Source organism: Chaetura pelagica, unplaced genomic scaffold (assembly GCF_000747805.2).
Source record: "Chaetura pelagica isolate M959 unplaced genomic scaffold, ChaPel_1.0 scaffold90, whole genome shotgun sequence".
Classification (NCBI taxonomy): domain Eukaryota; kingdom Metazoa; phylum Chordata; class Aves; order Apodiformes; family Apodidae; genus Chaetura; species Chaetura pelagica.
Genome location: NW_009953496.1, coordinates 15,428,814 through 15,441,284, shown reverse-complemented (window position 1 = coordinate 15,441,284; position 12,471 = coordinate 15,428,814). Strand labels below are relative to the sequence as shown.

The window sequence follows — 12,471 nt, the reverse complement described above, 5'->3', positions numbered from 1 at the left end:
CTACATATTTCATTTGAAAAAAAATATTACCATTAAGCACATTAGTTTTAATAGACAGAGAAGAAACCTTTCCTTGCTTTCTTTGGAGGTATATGGAGCTTCTTGGAACATTTAGAAAATGGTATGGCTTTACTACACCACCTTATAAATTTCATTAAAAGTTTTATACTTGGGGAAGTTAATGATAGTATAATAATCTCCCTTTTGCAATAAAGTTATTTTCTTTTGTTAACATGAATGCTTTGTTACACAGATTAAAAATTGGATAGAAAACCTGTGTAGTACATACAAAAAACTAATTCTGCTGTTTGATGTAACATTACCAAATTACAAATCAGTAAGGAAAATCACTATCAAATAACTAAAAAACTCCCCACAATTAATTTATTTTTTTCAATTACTTGACAATTACGATATTTTTTGAAGTATTTTCTGTAGTTTTGAGAAAATGGAAACCAATTATACTTTGCTGTATGACTTGCCATCAGAGATACAGCTGCCAGAATGAAACTGCAGGAATGAGGTATCATAATGTAAATTATCTCACTCTTGAGCTAATGAAGCTTTAATATTATTAGAAAAATAAACCAACACAAAACCACCACCACACCCTTCCTAAACCCTTGAAAACAGGCAAATAAACTAGAAATAAATTTCTAAATTTGACTTGAGCACAAACCTTCTGTGAATAAAGATCATTAAAATGGGTGGCAATTACTGTAGGAGTAATTTTAGGTTTTCTGTCACCAGCAAGGATTTGCAACCTACTGTTGTCATACCAGTCTGCTAAGAAAACTGCAATTGCTGGCTCAGAGCACTTTACTCCTAGTTAATTTTCTTCACAAACATAAATGTCAAAATAATTGAACTATAGAATTATTGATCATGAGTCTGCTCATTATGAGCACAAATAAGGTACTTAAAACAGACTAGCAATATCTCTTTTCCTCATACTGTTGGAAGACAAATCAATGTATAATCTATGTAATTATGGAAAGATACTGAAAAACTGTCAAGTACTGTAGTGATGCCCTCTGTGATCATCTATTTTTGTAAATTAAACAGGACCAGAGAAACTTCCCAAACAGAAGAGCTTACGTGTTTGTGCAGTTAAATTGTTGAAATAATCTGTAACATAATTCTTCAACCTGCCAACTACCATTCTCCCAAATAATTAGCAAGCATGGTCAGGAGTTAGTGTGGACAAGCAACCATTCGTAATAGGAAATTTGAATAATATCTCCTTGTTTGAGAGGCTAAAGGATGCATTTAATAGTGTGGATGTAGACCTTTCTGTGATAGCTGTTTTCACTGCCAGAAACTGGTCCTAAAAATGTTTAATGTATTAGCAAGCCTGCAAACCCTTTATTCTGCTGTCAGAGTGGATAGATAACAGTGAAAGCAATCACCTGGATTTTAGCCAACATATCCAAATAGAGTAGGCAGCTTGGTTGAAAGCACCATAAATCTAGTGAGGTTTTTTGTGAAGAGGAGGGAACTATGTGCAGGAACCAAGTCAGTTTCCAAGCAGTCATTAGCTTTGATAGTTAAGCAAACCAATGCTTTCCAGCTTTTGAATGTGTTTTTGTTTTCATGGAATCATGAGAGGAGAACTGCAGAGACTAAATCCACTAAATCCAAGCTTGCTGTGACTGATACTAGTGTGGCTGCAAAGATTTTACGTGACCAATGCTATCTGGCCTGTAAAATATAATGGCCTGGTTGGGGAACGTTTTCAATTTATCATCTTTACCTAAAAAATGATAAAATTTATTTACACTTTGAAGGAATGTCCCATATATTTCTCCTTTTCTTAATATTGAATAATTTGCAATTTTCTTTAGTTAGAACAGCAGTTTCTTATCTCCAGACCCATTAAAAATGTTTCCCATACTCCCAAGACAGCTTAAAGGCATTGACTTTGAAAAAAGTATTCTGTCAGATAGGGACACAGTTTGTTGCTCTCAGAAGTTGAACTAATAAGCCCTGTGGGAAAAGATTAGAAAATCTCAGGACATGAGCATTTCTGAAAGATAAATATCTTATGAAAATAAGAATATTGGGTTTGCAGGCAAATATATTTAGCCCAGTATAGATGTCTCTGTAATAGCACAAACTTTGTTGACCAAAAAACTGATGTGTGCATGGTTTAGATGCTGCAGTTTGCAAGAGTATATGATATAACCACAAACTGTCTTGAAAAGCATCTCATAAGAAAAACCCCAGTCAAAGTTGCATCTACAGAAAGTGCAGACTTGAGCTGTTTAATTTAAGAACATCTTGTAATGTGTGGTGGTTAAGACACGGACTCCAGGGTGAGAAGCAATGGAATAGTTTATTATGAGAAGTTGCTTCCTTATATACTTTTACAGTGAGAACTGAGAATAAGCAACTGGGGTACAGACTGTAAACAGCACTCGCACCTGCTTCTTGGCATATACATAGTTCTTGGTCTCCCAGGATGTAGCCAATCACAAACCGAACACACAATAAATAGTGTTCTGATTTTTGTCAATACTCACAGTGCTGTTCACAGCACGCCCTGGCCCTTAGTTGGTCTTATATGGTTTTGTCTACTTCTTTACAGATAGAGGAGACCCTTTTTCTTATCCCATGGCTATTCTCCACAGTAATGGATGACCACACACATAGACATCCTTTATGAACTGACAAAATGTGATGTGGTTTCATGATTGACACAGATATTGACTTTGCTGCTGATTGTATTTTTTTTAGATGAACTATCTTGTTGGTCTCCTCTTTTTCCATTCTTGTCTATGTTATCAGTTTATTTGACACATGAAGATAAGAGGAATTCTGTTTACTATAACTGTAACCAATTTCAGAATGAGAGCTTGATGTCAGTTTAGAGATTTTGTACTTCTTTCCTTCATAGGGAAAAAAATAAGAATTTAAAAGTAAAATAGAAAACTATTTTAGAATAACATATTTGGATAAAAAAATAAACAACCCCCCAAATTTACCAAATAGCAAATACCAAATAATGAAATTATGGAAATAAAGAAATATTGCTGAAGACAGTCCTAGGACATCTAACTATTATTTTAGCCTGAGGACAAGAAATTTCATGGATCTTCAGAATGCAGTTTTCTTTGAGACAATTTGCATTTTTTACCCATATTCCTCACTAGATGTCTTTCTGAAGTCCAGTCATATGGTTGCTCTGAAATATATTACTTTTGAAAACAAAGGAACAGATATGTAAAACCTTCCTTAGTTGTTATCCTCAGGAATACAACAGTGGTGCAACAGATTTTTGTATGTGATGATTTGTGGTCAGTTACAAATAGGTTACATTTGTAACAGTTGAAGAAAATAACACTATCTACCTCCGAGCTGACTTGCATATTCCTTTTCAGATTTCAGACTGAAGTTAATTATGATACTTTGGAAGTCAGAGATGGGCCAGCTAACTCATCACCATTAATTGGAGAATACCATGGAACACAAGCACCTCAGTTCCTTATCAGTACTGGAAATTACATGTATCTGCTGTTTACTACAGACAACAGTCGTTCTAGTGTTGGTTTTCTAATTCACTATGAGAGTAAGTCCAATATTTCTCTGATAGGCTTTTATTTAATTTTGAAAATTGAGCAAACATCAGATGTAAAATGAAGACTAAACATTCTGTTTCTGTTTTGCAACATTTATGGAGAAGCTTCATTTGACCATGTTCTTTACACAGTTAAGTGGGCACTGACAAGGTAAGAAGGTAATGCACCAGACTGAGATAATTAAATATATTTTATTCATTAGGGACTATTGAGACTCCCTATGCTATACTTAAAGGCAAAGCAGAAGCCATCTCCATTCCACTGAAAATTGTGTCTCAAAATTCAAAACTGTAGGTAAGTTTCAAACAATTGCAGAAGGGTACATACCTTTCAAAGAAAAGAGAGGAGGGAAGAAAAGAAAAGAAAAGAAAAGAAAAGAAAAGAAAAGAAAAGAAAAGAAAAGAAAAGAAAAGAAAAGAAAAGAAAAGAAAAGAAAAGAAAAGAAAAGAAAAGAAAAGAAAAGAAAAGAAAAGAAAAGAAAAGAAAAGAAAAGAAAAGAAAAGAAAAGAAAAGAAAAGAAAAGAAAAGAAAAGAAAAGAAAAGAAAAGAAAAGAAAAGCAGCAGGATCAAGGACATTAGTTTCATCTTCACTTTTTAAAGATACTTATTTCAAGCTGGTAAACAAGGTGATAAGGAACAAATTGTTTGTATTTGATAAGAACAGGTTATGTCAAACCAATCTAATTTCTTTCCTGACAAGTTAACTGGTTTTGTAGATTTTGGAACGGAAACAGAAGGAAATGTCTCTGTGTTGACATTTACAAGGCTCTTACAAGTTTTACAGAGAAAATAGAGAAATTTTGTCTAGATCAAATCATTACTGGTGCAACAAACACTTCAGCGAGGACTGAAAAAAAGTTGCCCAGAGAGGCTGTGGAATCTCCGTCCTTGGAAATATGAAAAATGCATCCAAACATGGTTCTGTGCAACTGTCTCTATGTGATCCTGCTTAAGCAGGGCTGATGGGCTAAATGACCTCCAGAGGTTCCTTTCAATCTCAACTATTATGTGACTCTGATGCTGTGAACAATTTTGAAAACTCGTATGCAAAGATCTGGCCTACATCCAAAACTATCTGATATTTGTATTAACCATTTTGATAATAATGTAAGAAGCACACTTAGAAATGCTGAGACTTATTCCAACTTACAATTATAGCAAGCACCATGGTGGAGAGGGTTAGAATTCAAAACAAGCTAGGTAAAATGAAGAAAAAGTCTGAAATAAATTTTTTTTAAAAAGTACAGTAGAAAAGGGTATGGTGTTTACATAGAACATAAAGAAACCAGGAAAAAAAAAAAAAAAAAGTCGAATCTTCTGTCTGTTATACTTAATCATCAAAAAGAAAAAAAGTTACAGGAAAGACAGTTTTTGTTTACAGGACTATTTTATCTAGGACTTGGAAAATAATTATTTCCCTTCATTTGATGACCAGAGAGAATGTTGTGTCCAGTTTGGGATTAAGCTTTTAAAAAGTAGGAGACTGTTAATATGGAGTCATTTAAAGGTCTATACTTGCTTAGTCTAGAAAAGGGATGACTTGGCAGGTAGGAGGGAAGACATGGTAACAGTCTTGTGTCTATTATCTAAGAATTGCAGCTAGCCCTGGAGGTCAGTTGAGAACTCTCTTAAAATGCCTCTTATCCACCAGATACTCTTTAGAGAAAGACTTTTTTCAACTTTTATATGGATGAGGAATGAAAAAAAGCTCTCATAATAATAGTTTGACTCTCCTTTTCCTTTCATCCTCTACCTGTTTGTTCCACTACCTTCATTCTCCCCCATCTTGCTTCCCATTTTAAAGTACCTTTGTTTTCCCACCTCCTTTATAACATCAGTAATATGTTTCTCTAACATGAGGGTTTAAAATCTACTGACTGCATCACAGTTTTTAGTAATGTAACAATATTTTTAGTGTCAGTATTATGATAGCAAAGAGTTCAAATATAGTCACTCACTACTATACTCTTGGGAGTGCTGGAAGAACACTGAGACTAAGTGTATATGCAGTCTTACAGTTCTTTGAGGCCAGTTCACCCTTACAAAATTCCAGGGTAGCATTTCTGGCCACTTGAGATATCTATGATATAATAAGTTAGAAATTCTCAAGTCTTGGCTCCCTTTTTGCAGTCATTCATACAGCTTAAGCACAGTCCTTTGTATGATTTTGATACTTGCCAGGTAGTAACTTCCTATACAGTATGTGAGCATAGTTCTAGAAATAACTTCAGCCAGAAACTGTTCTCAGAAGGCAACAGAGAGAAGGCCATATTATTTTGAGAATCCTAAAGCAGTTGAAATGTTGAGACAGTGGTGGCAAGGTGCTCTAAGATGAAAGAATTTTAAGAGCACTAGTGTGGGTCTCCATCTACTCTAACATACCTCAAAACAGACACATAACATAATAAAACCTACTTCAACAGACACATAACAGATAATGTTTCAAAATAAAGATCAAATTAATTACCTGAGAACAGACATTAAAGTGTTCATAAGTGTTTCCCCACTTGCTTCCCATATACTACCTGTGCCTTTGTGGCCAGTTTTTTTAACAGGTCAGTGGCTTTTTGAGTTGCAAAAAACTCTACACAGGCTCCTCAAGGTCTCTCTGTTATCTCTCAGGTTTGGCTATGTGCTTGCTACCTGTTGTTTTTAGCCTGCTTCTGTTTTTTCCTTTTACTACAGGCTTCATGCTGGCTGTGTCCTTCATACTCTTGAATTATCTTTTTACCCACCACAGCCAGAACTCTCAGGGTTTTCTTCTAGAGATTCTCAGCTTCTCTCAGAAGAGGAAACAAGGTCCCTGTCCACTGAAGAGGATCTAACTCAGTCATTCTTGTTTCCAGGCACATGAGACAGTGTATCAGGTGTAGGTAAACATCAAAGTTAAGGGGGAGGTGCAGGGCTGGCATTTGTGAAGAAGTCACAGGCTGCCCCATGCCTGACACAGATGGTTACAGCTGACTCCAACTGACCCACCACAGGGCATGGCTGAGCCCCACAGCCAAGGTGATTAAACCTCTGTGGTAATGTATTTAGGAAAGAGCAAAATGCTATGGAGGTGAGGAAAATAAAGTATGAGAAACAATCCTACAAATGCTAAGATGAGAGAAGGAAGTGCTCAAGACAAGTGTTCCCCTACAGACCATGGAAGAGACTAGAGTGGAGCAGATATGCACACTGCAGACCCTGGCCAGCCTCGTGTTTACCAGGTGGATATTCCTTGGAAGAAGCTGCAGCCTGTGCAGGCCCATGCAGGTGCAGGTTTATCCTGAAGTACAGCAGCCTGTCCCTTGATACAGCAGGGGAAAACTGTGGGGAGGAAGGAGCAACAGAGAGGAGCTGTTACGGACTGACAACAACCCCTATTCCCATCCCTGCCACACTGCTTGGGGTGGGGTGGGTAGGTAGAGGACTTGGAAATGAAGGATGGAACTTGAGTATGGAAATAAGGGTGCTCCTGGGGGTCTGGTTTAGTTTTTGTCTTTGTTTCTCACCATGCTACTCTGTTTTTAATTGGCAATAAATTTTCCTGAAATTTAGTCTGTTTTGACTGTGATAGTAACTGGTAAGTGATCCCTCTGTCTTTATCTCAGCCCATGAGCTTTCTCATCTTATTTTCTGTTTTATTTTCTGCCCTGGTACTGCTTAGAGTGTGAGTGAGAGAGCAACTAGGTGAGGGACTGGCAGCCCGCCTAGGTCAACCCACCACATGTAGTAACAGAAAATGAAAGAAACTCCCTTCATCCTAATCAAGAGTCTTAATTTGTTTCCCTTGTGTGTGCCCATTATAGCTCATTAAACAATTAAATTCTGCAATCGTTTGCTATCACTAGAAGCATAATGGATGATGCTTGGTTAATGAGCCACTATTTGATAATTTGTTGGGGTTTTTTCCTCGTTCTGTGTATAGCTCCAGGTTTATTTACCAAACACTATTCAATCTCTGCTAGAAGACATAATTACTAAAGACTCCTTTTGTCAAATAAGACTTAGACAATTGCATAAACTGTGTTCATTGTCTTTCTGTTTTTGAGATATAGGATAAAAACTGTGGGAGTTAATGAGTAGTTCCTGAGTTCAGCAATTGCAGTTTTTTGACACTGCTTTTTGCTAAGTCAAATGACCATTACTATGATAAAGTTGTATTGTCCCACGGTATCAGAAACTGAATAAGTGAAATGGAATATTAAAATATTAATTATATACTAGCAAAATTTGTATTCATACTTTGAATCTTAGTATATTCCTATGGTTTCAGATGTTTGTTACATTTTGGCTCTTTTTTCTTTGTTTTTTAAAACAAACTTTAAACATCTAATCTTTTCTTGTGTGGGCTTTTCTGTTCTATGAGATTGAAAATTGGAAAACCTGCTCTGAGTCAGTGACAACAGATAGAGAAAGTGCTTTATATCCCACATCAGTTCTCAGACAATGCTAATAAGTATCTTCTGGGTGCTCTTTCTTCTTTCTGTCTTACCGATTTTGTGTTTTACTAGGGATTTTTTCTGTTAACTATCTGAAAAAAAAAAAAGAAAAAAAAGAAGCAAACAAACAAACAAAAACAGCAAACAAAAAGGGGGAAATAAATTCAATCTGTTTGTTTCAGGTGTTACTCTGGAATCAGATTCCTGCCTTGACCCAGGGATTCCTGTGAATGGCCATCGCCATGGTAACAACTTTAATATCCGCTCTACAGTAACTTTTAGCTGTGATCCAGGATATACACTGAGTGATGAAGAACCACTCAAATGTGAAAGAAACCATCAGTGGAATCATGCATTACCCAGCTGTGATGGTAAGTGTCAAGTTCTTTAGGTGGCAGCTTTAAAGTCCAAAAATGTTAATCTATTTTTGAGAACTAATTAATCTTATCATTGCTACTACCTCCATTCAATTACACCAAGTTACATACTTTAAAAAAAAATAATTAAAAATTTACTGTTAATAAAGGCCATAATTTACATCTCTATACTCTTTCAGTATTGTACAGTGAAGTGTACAGGTATATATATTCACCAGTAGAAAAATCAGAATTCTCAGGGTGCCACGGCTGAAATGTTAATGAATCTTAATATTTTTGAAACAAAGGCAATACTTGCAACTTACATTTTAAACTTAGAATACTGAATACCGAAATGATTGCTCAAAATTTAAGGTATTCAATACGAAAATGGATCATGATCAGCCTATGTAATTAATTTTATTGACATATTTTTGTTTTGAAAGTTTAGGTTTTTAGTGTTTTCGGTGATGTGCAATATGAAATTCTCAAGAGTTTCCATGAATCATATTTTTAAATGCTTGACTATGCTAGCAAATATTTCTGTGCTCTTTTTTATGATTGGATTTTTTCCTATATTCTTTGTCTATGAAATACAGAATATTTTTTCTCAAGTAGTGCTTGAATATTTGCTACAAAGTCTCGCTGATGTATCAACCACAGAATATGATACTTAATGTCACACAGGTTTCTAATTCTCACTACAGCCCTCTGCACAAAACCTATGAGCTACCAAAAAAATACTATATAGTTAAGAATTCTTAGTCACTACAAAGCAAACTGATCAAACTCACTCACTTTGCAAGACTTACAACTTCTTCCTCCTTTGGAAAGACAGAAGCAAACTATTGTTTTCAATTGTGTTTTAAACTTATACTGATATTTTTACTGTATGGATAGGATGAGAGTAACAGTTTCAAACTGGAAGAGAGTAGGTTTAAACTTGATGTTAGAATGAAATTCTTTAATGTGAGGATGGCAAGACAGTGGAACAGGTTGCCTTGGGAGGTTGTGGAAGCCCTCTCCCTGGGTATGTTCAAGGGAAGGTTGGATGGGGCCTTGAGCAACCTGTTCCAGTGGGAGTTGTCCCTGCCCGTGCAGAGGGGTTGGAGCTAGAGGAGCTTTAAGGTCCCTTTCCAACTCAAACCATTCTGTGATTCTATGGTTCTATGGTTTTATGTTCTTGCCACAACTGATGAACTTCGCAATATCACAAATCTTCTTATAAGCTCATTTTAAAATGAGCAAAGCATTTTGGTCTTCTTCCATTGGTTTTATTTATTTGGGTTATTTTTGCTTGTTTGCTTTGCTGGTAAGGTTGTTGTAGGAATCTTAACTTTGAATATTATCCTATTATTTTTTCAGTTTAGTCTGTATTAACAATTGTGAATATGTTTTTTTAGTTAAACCACCAGTATTCACCTCTTTTGTTTGCATATGAATATTGAACTAAAGAAAGATCCAGCTAATTTTGGCTCATTGAAAGAGAGTACTTATTTTGAGGTCCATCACTCACTTTCAGCATAAATGTGTAAGAGATAATTTCAAGTCTTTCTGGAGTAGAGCCTATAAGCAAGCAACACAGTTTCTTATTTTCTCCTCAAATATTCAACTACAGTGAATTAACCTAAACAGAGAAAAAAACTACCATATTCATTTAGATAATAATTGTGTTAGCATATTTGCCTTTTGAGGCTCAAAAAGTTGTGACCCAAATTTTTTGAATGTGACAGCTTTACTTGAGGTTGAAATTAGCATTTTGCAGTCATCTGTAGACTATTGAAGTTCTCAAAACTGTAACTTCAGAAATTAAAATAGCAAAATAAATCCCAAACAGAAAATTATTTTGCTTTGTTTAATCCCAACAAAGAAGAAAAATAACTGTGTTCAGAGACATAGTGGTTAAAGTTCCCTCTAAGTAATATTTTGTTCTCAAAATGCTGTAATCTCAAGGTAGAGCATGACAGTAATTTTCTAGGGAGAGCTAAATAAAAACAGGTAATTTACATATTTTTAATTTTAAACCTATAAATATGTAAATTATTTGTAAATATTTAATATCTACTGCAAGGAAAGTTGAACAGTCAAATACTTTTGTTCCTTCTGTGGTGTTCACAGAATAATAGAGATTTTGTATGAATGTATACTACTACTCATTTATGGCACTATGAATCTGATTTCTGTAATTATACTATTTATGATTAAGCAATCAACCACATACAGGGATTTTAGCCATGCATATTCTTACTATGCTTATGTGCAGAAATATGTTGACAAAACCACTCTAGAAAAATTTCCTTTTCTTCTTATTTAAAAATATATTTTAAATACATAAATTAGAAAAATTAAAAACTTCAACAAACAACTTAGTGTATTAAGTAACAAAAACAAGAACTGCAGCTATAGTGCCAGCATGTTTGTATGTGTATATATATAGCTATATTTTAAGAATACTGCAGGTTTATTGAATATTTCATCTAGTATTTTTGCTATCTACTTTGTGGTGAAGTTTATTTCTTTACTTGAGGAAGCAGACTGAAAGCATCTTAATGCTTTGTTGTTTTATTTTTAAATATTTTGTGTATTAAAATTTAAAGAAAGAGAAACATCATAAAAAGCTAGATGGCAACAGATGAAAAGCACAGCCGTGCTGTATATATAAGATTGGTGAGCAATTCAGCATGCAAATCTGAAACTTTAATTAGTTTGCCAGGCAAATTGGAGCAGCCTAGTTTAGTAAATGCTCATATGCATGAAATATTTTCCAGTGTACTTCTTGACTCTCTCAAAATTCTCAGTTCCAAATAATTTACTTACAAGGGGACAATCTGAATCTTTCAAAGAGAAGAAAAAATATTTTTCTTGAATGCTGCAGAAGAATTAAAATTGAGAAAAACTTATCTATTAATAAAAAACCATTTTATTTATTAAATAACTTTGATAAAAATGGACTTAAATATTGCAAATACTAAATAATATAAATTTGATAATAAATATTAAATAGTGCAAGAAAAGTAGCTCCAAGATATTGTGTTTTTTTAGTTCACACACAAAAAATCTTACTTTTTAACTACTTCTACAATAGGAATTAATGCTTGCAATATTCTGGAACAGATTTACTTATTTTTGGTTTTGGCTGAATGACAGGAGAGACTGTAGATGAAAAAGAAATTATCTTTCAAGGACTAATATTAGAATAAACAAATGTTGTCCACTCTGAATGTCATGGCTTTGGATTCATTAAGTTCTTATTTTAGTACTTGAGCCTATTTTAAGAGTAGTTAAAAAAATGAATTAGATAATTAGATTTTTAAAAATAAAACCTGGAACTTGTGTATGACTTCTCTCAACTTCTTCCCCTTCCCTCCCCCCGCCCCCCCCCCCCCCCCCCCCTTTTATTTTTTTTTTTATTATTTTTTTTTTTCTTCTCTTGTTAAGCTTTATGTGGTGGATATATTCATGGGAAGAGTGGAACTGTTCTTTCTCCAGGTTTTCCTGATTTTTATCCTAACTCTTTAAACTGCACTTGGACTATTGAAGTGTCACATGGCAAAGGTAAGAATCCAATATGAATTGTGTATGTACATGTAATTTCTGTGTTTTAAAAATACAACACAAGCACAATAAAATACCTTTTATGAATTGAGTTAAGTAAGTGCTTTCTGTCATTCTTTTGAGAAAAAAGTTTAATTTCCCAAAACAAATATATTTGAAAGTGGTGTTTCTAGTTTGTGTTTATTTGGAAAAAAAAAAAACCACGTACATTTGCTTAACAGTTACCAGAGGAAATGTGTTTTAGTCTCTCTTAAAAAAATGGGCAGAAAGTAGAAGAGGTAAAATATATGAAAATAATTGTTGCTAGTAAAATAGCACTAAATTTTTCAATGAAAGCTGTCAGGACTTTGTTGATAGGTTTCTTCAAAAACATGAAGAAGCAGGTTTGATGTCTGCCGTGTAACCTTAGAATTCAACTCATGTAACGAGGTACAAAAATTAAGTATTTTTATGTTCTATGTAGATTAAGATTTGGATGCACAGTTAAGCTTGGCATCTTACCCATTAGAGAAATGTGCAAAGTAACTAAAGATAAAAGTACTAATGATGTGTTAC

At 34.4% G+C, this 12,471-nt stretch overlaps 1 protein-coding gene across 1 annotated transcript in view; it reads left to right on the top strand.

The window, feature by feature from the left end:
• Window positions 1–12,471, top strand: part of CSMD1 (CUB and Sushi multiple domains 1) — an 805,423-nt gene that overhangs the window by 571,475 nt on the left and 221,477 nt on the right. Inside the window, exons 17-19 of the mRNA XM_009999261.1 lie at window positions 3,381–3,568; window positions 8,188–8,376; window positions 11,800–11,916. Coding sequence (XP_009997563.1) covers window positions 3,381–3,568; window positions 8,188–8,376; window positions 11,800–11,916 — 494 coding nt within the window. The remainder of the gene's footprint in view (window positions 1–3,380; window positions 3,569–8,187; window positions 8,377–11,799; window positions 11,917–12,471) is intronic.